Source organism: Benincasa hispida, chromosome 5 (genome assembly GCF_009727055.1).
Source record: "Benincasa hispida cultivar B227 chromosome 5, ASM972705v1, whole genome shotgun sequence".
Lineage (NCBI taxonomy): Eukaryota > Viridiplantae > Streptophyta > Magnoliopsida > Cucurbitales > Cucurbitaceae > Benincasa > Benincasa hispida.
In genome coordinates this window covers 60,803,301-60,812,821 of record NC_052353.1, presented here as the reverse complement: position 1 = coordinate 60,812,821, position 9,521 = coordinate 60,803,301, and the positions used below count along the sequence as shown (strand labels likewise).

General features: G+C 35.3%; 1 protein-coding gene across 1 annotated transcript; it reads left to right on the top strand.

Moving 5' to 3' along the window:
• Nucleotides 1–1,738: 1,738 nt before the first annotated feature.
• Nucleotides 1,739–8,657, top strand: LOC120077474 (uncharacterized protein At5g08430-like). Its single transcript, XM_039031355.1, has 3 exons — nt 1,739–2,602; nt 3,446–3,558; nt 8,511–8,657. Exons 1-3 carry the CDS (start codon nt 1,948–1,950, stop codon nt 8,616–8,618), a joined length of 876 nt encoding a protein of 291 aa, XP_038887283.1. The 5' UTR covers nt 1,739–1,947; the 3' UTR covers nt 8,619–8,657.
• The last annotated feature ends 864 nt before the right edge of the window (nt 8,658–9,521 follow it).

The window sequence follows — 9,521 nt, the reverse complement described above, 5'->3', positions numbered from 1 at the left end:
TTTTATTTTTTAATCTTATAAGAAAAATATGTTTGAGATTCCTTTTAATTTAAAACTCCAACAAATCGTAAGTCCTGAACCCAAAACGTGCAAATTTTAAGCACTAGATCAAATAATTTGAGTTAAATTTATTATTGGTTAATTTCAAAGAGGGATACGTGAAGGTTCAATGAAAATAGATATACTTTTTTCAATAATTTTTTTCGTGTTGGGTCATCTTCCATAGTTTTTATATTGGATGGTTAGAAATAACTCAAAAGCTTTTCATCTTTAGCAATCAACCTTCCTTTTTGGCAAATTATTATAATAATATTTCTCAAGTCTTTCTCGAGTCAAGATCGTTTGCAAGGTTTGGATAAAAGTTTAACCTCTTATCATTACACATTCGAATCATCTTTATAATCTTTCTCGATAGATTGACTAGAGATTAATCTCTTTCAATATTTAACTTTTTTTTCAAGAAGAAACCAACGATTGCTCAAGATCAAATTTGAAGAAACCAGAGATTGTTCGAGATCAAATTTTCTTTGAAATTGGGTGTAAGATTTAAGAATTTGAGATTTGGAAAGATTAAATTACATACTATACCGGTCATTGAGATTCTACTAAAAAATTGATGGACGGATGACCCAATATTGGGGGAGAGAAAATAAGAATTGACCTACCTTATGAGTTTGAGGTTTTTTTTAGCCCATGTTGATGTCATATTGCAATTGGGATGAAATTACCAAAACAAAATCTCATGCAGATAGGCCTCCACTCTTACTCTTAGCTGTCTCTCTCTCAACATCTTTTCTCTTGATTTCCTCCCTTTCTTGCACTCTCGCTCTCTTACACTAGGGTATTCGTGGGTTGAGCTGGGCTGGGTTAGAATTAATTGTTAGAGTTGTAAATTTCTTCAATTGAAATAATCCTTATTAAAAAATGAAACTCAATCCAACCCAACCATAAAATACTGGGTTGAGTTGGTTCGAGTTACTCGAGTCATTTATTTAAATTTTTGTTATAAAAATAAGTAAAATGTTGATGCATAGAAATTTGTTTTAATTATTTTTATACATTGAATTAAGATTAACAACTCAATTTCTTATATAATACAAATTTCTTATATATTGATTTAATTATTGAATAACTCAATTTCAATTTATATAATGTAAAATTTCTTTCCAAACTACTAAGAAACTTTTTTTATGTGTTGTTAGAGAATAAATTGTCTAAAAAGTAATGAAATTAAATAAAACAAAAATAAATATATTTACATATAACTGAATCCTAAGTAAAAGAATACGTACATAATGTAAATAATAAGTTCAGATTAGTTCACATTGGTTTGAGTTATTGAGCTCAAATGAATTGATAACTCAACCCAAACCGCATGGATTGAAATGGGTTGATCAATTTTTTCGGTCATTAGGTTTTTTGAACATCAATCCCTATCTCACACTCTTGTACTTGCTCTCTCGACCTCTTTCTTCGCTTGATTTCTTCTCTTTCTCGATCTCTCGCATTCTTGCTCTTCGCTATATTGTATCTAACGTTTTGATGGCCAACTAAGATAAATATGCAACATTCCAACGATCGGAAAGAAAAAATAGAAAATAACCGATACAAATGAAAGAAAATTGAGAAGAAGAGAAAAAAGGAAAAAGAAGACTCAGGATAGATCTCTCAAATTCGATGGAAAAAAGTTAAAAACTTTTATTTGAATGACGGAAGAAAATCAAGAAAAACTGGACACTAAACGAGCTAGTGTAAGTTGTGTCGTGACTTGTGAAATATGGAAACAGGTTATTTTATTTATGACCATTTCCCTATTTGGTACCTTCGACAGAACCGGTGGTTGATTCCATCCTTGTTTCTATGGTGAAGCTTGGAAGCTTCGCTGTCCTTGGCCGGGGATCAGTTTCTTTCTAGAACGACGAAGCTATCAACTATCTAGGATGCAGAATGGATTCGTTTGAGTGGATCGAAAGTAGTAGACAGCAGGTATGTACTCCTGTAAGAATGAAAAGGAAAATTAGATCCAAGAGATATGAATTCGTTGGTTGGGGATCAAGACCACTTATTGAATTTCTTGAATCAATTGGTAAGGATATCAAAGAGAAGATTTCTCGACACGACGTTACCTCCATTATTAATGAATATGTCAATATTAACAATCTTCTTCATCCCTCTAGAAAGAAACGAATCCTTTGCGATGATAGGCTTCATTCCATCTTCGGAAGGAAAACAATTGGCCGTATTAAAATCCATGACATGCTAGAACCACACTTTGCCGAGAATCAAGATGAATCAGATGATGACTTTTCTTACAGCTCTGACGAGACGGAAAATTTTTTAAATACCCTCAAACGGGAGAATGGTATAATCCCAGGAAGGAAGCTCAGTCAGAAGACGAAAGTGCGTGTGAACCCAAACTGCTCTTTTGCTGCCGTGGTTCCTGGAAATATTAATCTTGTCTACTTGAGAAAGAGTTTAGTAGAGGAACTGGTTAAAGATCATCAAACCTTTGAGAGCAAGTTGATTGGTAGCTTTGTCAGGATTAAATCTGATCCCCATGACTATCTTCAGAAAAATACTCATCAACTCGTGCAAGTTATAGGTAACTAAACTATCTTTTTTATTCATGAACAGGGAAAACGCTACCTGGAATAATTTTTCTTTACAGATCTTAACTTTGATGTAATCTGAATTGTCTTCGTTTTATTTACATCCTTTGGAGATAACTGCAAATTGTGGTCATGAAAAAAATTGAAAGAATGTTAGTAAAGTTAAATAGGTCCTACCATGGATGCTTCTAAAAGTTCGCTTGGTCAGTTGTTATGGTAGAAAAAAAAACAGAAGAAAGTAAAGAGAACTCGAAAATTTGAAATGAGGTGTCCTGGCAGATGGTTTACTTCAAGTTGGTAAATTTGATTATAGATCCTTTGAAGACAGCTCATTAATTCAACAGATTAGTTGCAATTAGTCTTCTCTTAGTTGTCTTAGTGAGAACCAGAGGGATCAGAGATGTTATGCATCTGTTATTCGAACGGTAGCTCTATATATGAGCTTGTATCAGTACGATTACAGATGGGGAATATTATTCTGATATTTCTCTCGTACTCGGTAACAACCAACACCACCCCCCCTCCCCCCCCACACACACACAGACACAGTTTCCATAGTTGTCGTAATGTCCCAGAGTCAATTTTCAAGTTTAAATCTTGCTTGGTATAGTAATCTACCATTGGAGAAGTCCAATTAATGAAACGACAATGAGCCTCTTGGCTCTTGAAGCCATCTTTGAAGGTGTATTGCTTAATTTTCTTCTTTTTGTTCTTTCAAGGTTCCTCCTCCATGCCTTTTGTTTTGTCCATCTCTCCAAATTGTTATATGCTTACCGTCCAACCATATGTCATCTCAGAAAATCAATTCAATGATCTTATTTTTTGATATCCTCTAGGGGTGAAGAAAATTTCTATATCTGGTGATTTGGGTACAGGATTCCTTCTTCATGTTTCTAATGTGATGAAAGACGTCAGCATTTGCATGCTTTCAGATGAAAATTTTTCTGAGGTAATTTCTCCCCTGTTATTATTATTGATCTATACATTTTTTTTTCTCTGGGCAACATTGTTCTAATTGGACCCCCTTCCTCTTGTGGATTTTTGGGAGCTTGTTTTGTTGTATGCCGTCATATTCTTTAATTTTTTCCTCAATGAACACAATTGTTTCAATAAAAACAAAATATACTTTTTTTTTTTTTCCTTCAGTGTAATATAGAGTATTTATGGATTATATAATGTAAACAAAACGATAAGATGTCCTTCTTCATAGAAGAAGAAGACTGCAAAAAGTCGTCTTGCTGACTAAAAAATGATATAACTTAAATGATAGCAATGTAAGGGGTTTTTGGGATTTTTGACTTTTCTTGGAATCTTTAGACCTTTCTTTAGCTTTCTTATTTGTTCTTATCATTCTTTCCAGATCTTGAACATCTTGGAAATTCTTTAGTACGTTATCTTGAAGATCTTTTCTTGGAATCTTGAGGGTTTTTTTTTTTTTTTTTTTTTTTTGGGAAAAGGAAAGGAAGCTTTCATTGAATAAATAAAAAGAGGCTAATGCTCAAAGTACAATGAAAACAAATTAAAGAAACAGCCAAAGCAATAAACAATACAAACTGGGATGAGTTCAAGAATCCAAATTTGTTCTTTCTCTTGGCTCCATACTCTGCAGCCGCTTCATCAGCTATAAGAACTGGGATAAAGCCGACTTTCACCGATAAATGCACTTTGAGAACGCGGAAAAATACATGACATAACCTTCTTCAATCTCTCAGCTAAGACTTCTGCTACAATTCTGTATGACGATGTAGCAAGGCAGATTGGCCAAAAGTCCTTAACAAAAACTGAAGCTTCTTTCTTCATGATTAAACATTTAGGATTATAAAGAGATCTTATTGCCTGTCGGAAATGCTGAATTTTGAGCTGCAGAAACTTGTGTCCAATGATGAATTAAACAACTAAGATTGCATTTCTGGATCAAATTTCTATCATCCAATAGTTACAAATCCATTATTTCACGTTTGAATGCAGATTTTATATCAAACTGAATATTAGAAATCTCCTTGGTTTTAGTTTTTGCATCAAAAGTTTCAAGCTTAGAAAGAAGAATCTTTTTTACCTTTTCTCACTTTTCGTCCTAACCAGTAGTCTAATACTTAAGATTATCTTTGAACACACTTAAATTGGCACTTATAACAAAACCGACCCATCATATGTTCTTGCAGTAGTCCAATTTTTAGTCATGAACTTAGGGTGATAAAGAACAACCACCTTTGAGGAACTCTAACACTGATACCTTGCCTTCATTCCACATTAACAGAAGACCACCCACTTTTCCAAAGGATTCCACAAAAGTCCAGCCAATCTCCCTTGGATTTCATAACAATTGAACAAGAAGAAGGTCGAAATCCTCTCTTTTTGTTCCTAACCGAATCAGGATTCTGATTTTGAAGTAACTTTATAAAGCAGCTCGCTTGGAATTGTCCCCAAGTCTTGGGTACACATGAAATTATTTTCATAATTTGTTGAGTTGAGCAACCCTTCAACCTACAATCTGAGATGGATGGGGAGGAATTTGCGCAACTGAATGCCACAGGCCTCAACAATTGAAGAAAGTTCTGATGGAATCTGGGAGGGAGATAAAGGAAATCCCCTCACCCTTTGAACTTGGAGTACACTGCCCTTCCTCCTCCCTTTGAAACAAGTTATCAAATGCTTCCCCAAATTGCTTCTCTGAAAATGGATCCTAAAAAACTCCAATAAATTGAGTCTTTGAACCTGGGAGAGAAATTGACGGTTGTCTGAAAACCGATGAAGATTGGAGGCTCCTTGGTAAACTGTGAGAGACTTTTTTGAGTATAATGGAGGAACTTGAACATAAACTCAATTCTCCTCTAACGAATGAGGATTAGCCTCTGTAATCTTAGGATGAAGAATTTTTCTCCGAATATAATGCAAAGGAAAAGCTGGAATATACCTACTACATCTCTCTAAATTATTTTCAGCAACTTTGGAAAGAAAAATCCTGCTGATTAGATTGTGTTGACTCTTTCGCTTCCAGATCTTGCTGAATTAGTTTTACTCTTCTACTTCCAAATGAGTAGGCAAGACTCCAAAATGTGACTGGGAAACCTGACGAGAAACCTCCTTACATTGTTGAACTTCTATAGGACCAATAACAACATTTGATGAGGAAGGGTCTGGAGGAAATAAATTCCCATTAGAACCGGGAATTTTGAAAGCATTCTGATTTGAGACATTAATATCATTAAGCTGGGAGCTTAGTCTTGGTGCGGTCAATACTGCTGATCGGTTATAGTGCAGGATGCCTTATATGTCTCTTTGGCCCTCTTGGTGTATTATGTGTCGATGTCATGAGGAATCTCCTACTCATCTCTTTTGTTGTATTTGTTGTCTTTGCTATGTTCTCAGATTTTTGTAGCTTCAGCTTGTGAAGCCTCTGATTGTTCTCGTTTCATTGTTGTTAACCTTATTGCTAATTTTATAAGGTTCCCTCAGTATTGTTGGATATGATGAGGGCGCTATGGGGGTGTCAATCTAGTTGAGATGCCCGGATGCACCTGCTGATCCTTTGGTTTCGGTTTTGGTTTTTATATTTGCCTTTATTTTCAAGTACACATCTCCTGTACTATCTCTTAATGATTAATAAAGGCCGTTTCCCTTTAAAAAAAAAAAAAATCTCCGGCTCATCTCTTTGTGCACTGCTCTTTTGCTGGCCAGTTTTGGCACATTTACTTGGAGGCTTTTGGTTGGTCCTTGACTTGCTCTGACCATATTTTTGATATCTTGGCGTCCTTTATGGTGGTTCATCCTTTTGGTGGTACCAAATATTTGTTGTGGTTGGCTTTTACGCGTACTTTCTTTTGGACCCTTTGGTGTGAGCGCAACAGTCGTATTTTTAAGGATTCTTGCTCCTCTTTCGATAGATTTATGGATCTAGTTTTATCTACAACTTTGTATTGATGCAAGGATAAGCATCCTTTTAATCTTTTCAGTTTATCTTATTTAGTCTCCAATTGGAAATGCTTCTTGTAATCGCCTATTGGCTTTTGGGGTTTCCCCTTTTCATTAATCAACGAGAAGTTTCTTATAAAAAAAATGTCATTAATCTGATTCTTCATTTCTCTTTTTCATTTCGAAAGCAAGCGTCTCTCTCTACTCCTAAAGAAAAGAATGTAAAGTTTTTTTTGAAAAGGAAACGGCCTTTATTAATCAATAAGATTTAGTTCAAGAGATGTGTACTTAAAAATAAAGGCGAATACAAAGAACCAAGCAAGAAACCAAAGGATCAGTAGGCGCACCCGGGCATCTCAACTAGGTTGACACCCCCATAGCACCCTCATCACATCCAACAAAAATGAAAAGCCTTTAAAGGCTAGCAAAAAGATAATACTAATGAGAAAAGACAAGGAAAAGCTTCACAAACAAAAGTTAAAGAGCTAAAATACATCAAGGAAATTAAAACAGATGAGAATACAAAGGAAAAATAAGCTGATCTTCAACGAAGCTTCCAATTGTAAGAACGCCTGCCAATTTAAGCTTATGTCTTGCAAGGAATAGGCTTCAAAACATTTAGAAAGGGAGCACCAAAGAGAAGCGTTGAGTTTTGCCGCCTCAAAACGAGCAAAACCAAGGAAGTTTTCCTTCCCATTGAACACTCTTTGGTTTCTTTCAAACCAGATTTCAACCAGCACTGCTTTCACCCCATTAATCCATAGTAAATTAGAGTATTTCTTTAGAGATGGACCAGAAAGTAGTTGTTGCACATTGCTTCTAAAAGAATTATCAAAGACCCAAGAGGTGTTGAAACAATTAAGGAAATCTTTCCAGCAATTAAAGGCAAAACAGCAGTCAAAGAATAGGTGCTGCAGGTCTTCTTCAGCTGATTTACAAAGGACACACCAATTGGGGGAGATATAGTAGCAGGGCAACTTCCGTTGCAGCACTGAGGAACAATTTAGGCTTCAAAAAGCATTATCCATACTGTTACATTAACTCGCTTAGGGCTGTTGGTCTTCCAAAGACCCTTTTGAAGACTGGCTGAAATTGGAGGGGCCAAAGAAAGGTGATTAACCAGTGATTTAACTGAGAAAGAGCCATTAAAAGTCAAAAGGGGGAGCAGCTGCTTGGTGGGGCCAACTCCAAATGCGAGCTTGCAGGAAGAGAACTATCAAGACTCAACTAAGAATGTTGATGCTCTTACAAGAAAACTTATCAAATAACTATGAACATATCCTTTTCAATCAATACCATCACTGCAAACAAGGGTAAAGAAAAGTGGGATATCATACTGAAGAATTCAACTGCCTAGGTGAGCAGCTCAACCTTGCTGGAGCAGGACAACTCCAAGTAACTCATTTTACCTCTGGACTAAGGCAAGGTATCCAAGAAAGGTGGAAGACTAGCCTTTAGTACAATTCATGGAGGCAGTATCATGGGCAAAAGAAAAAAAAAAAAGGAGCAATTGGATAAGAGGAAAAACTATCCGAAAGGAAAATCATGGGAGGCATTTCACCCATCTGCTCTCTCTCTCTCTCTCTCTCACGAACGCTCTTTTATAAAGCTGTATCTATTCTTGTCTACTCTTTGTAGGGGTTTTTATACATCTTTTGTGCCTGCCTGATTATCAATAAATTATTGTTTCTTTCAAGAAAAAGTTGTTGCCACTCGGTGTTAATTCTAGATTTTCTTCATTGAACAAGGGAGAATATCATCATCTATCTATCAACCGTTTTATTAAATCTTCGCCGTTCACATTGTAACTAAGAAAAAGTTTTTCGACTTATTTATTGTTAGAGCCTTTTTTCTCCTCCAAGCCAAAATTTACCCTTTATTTTGAATTGAATATTTTGTATAGGCATCTAATTGATACTTGTATTTGTTGGATGAAGTTATCTTATTATGATTGTTACTGGAAGTTTTATTGCCATTGCTATGTTGCAGGAGGAATGCAAAGATCTGGATCTGAGAATAAAAAACGGCTTGATCAAGAGATTAACTATTGTAAGTTTTTCTTTTGTCGCTCAGATGGTCCTCTTGCATCTTAATTGAAAAGTTAGTTCTTTACTGCTGATTTCAATATAATAATTGAAGTTCTCCCACCTTTTTATGTTTTCTGGAGAAGGAAACAATAGTATCATTAATAGATATAAGACACATAGAGATAAAACCAGTCAAGCCTACAAAGTGTAGTCTCTGAACAAAAGAAATCTGAGGAGAAAGACGAGAAACAAACCAACAGGAGCTAACAAGAAAACAAAGCTGCAGAAAACCACAGAAAAAAGAAACATAAACCCATAGAGATACAAGAAAGCTTTCCAGTTGTCACCAATATCTTGGAAAGAGTCCCCCGAGTTTTTTTGAAAAAGAACACCAGCCAGAAGTCTTAATCTTGATGATTTCAAAATGGTCCATTCTTGAAAATTTCTACAATTCCTCTCAAAGCAAATTGATGTAGACTTGAGAGAGTATGCGTTGAATAATGCTTCTTGTAAAACTCTTAGGTTTGAGAAAGAATTAGAATGCTCTATTCATTCACCAAAGATATGAATATATACAAGTGTACAAAGCATAGAAAAGGAAAATATCACAAAATATTTACAAGAATGGAAAACCCTAACTATAGAATTATAACACTGCCCCTCAAGTTGGAGCATATATATTAATCATGCCCAACTTGTTACATAGATAATCTATACGTCTTCCATCCAATGCTTTCGTGAAGATAATATCTCCTAATTGTTCTCCAGTCTTCTCATATCCTGTAGATACCAACCCTTGTTGAATTTTCTCACGTACAAAATGGCAATCAACTTCAATATGTTTAGTTCTTTCATGAAATACTGGATTAGACGCAATATGAAGTGCTGCTTGATTATCATACCACAACTTTGTCGGTGTGGTGATTTCAAATCCCAACTCAACAAGAAGTTCATATATCCAAATCAATTCACA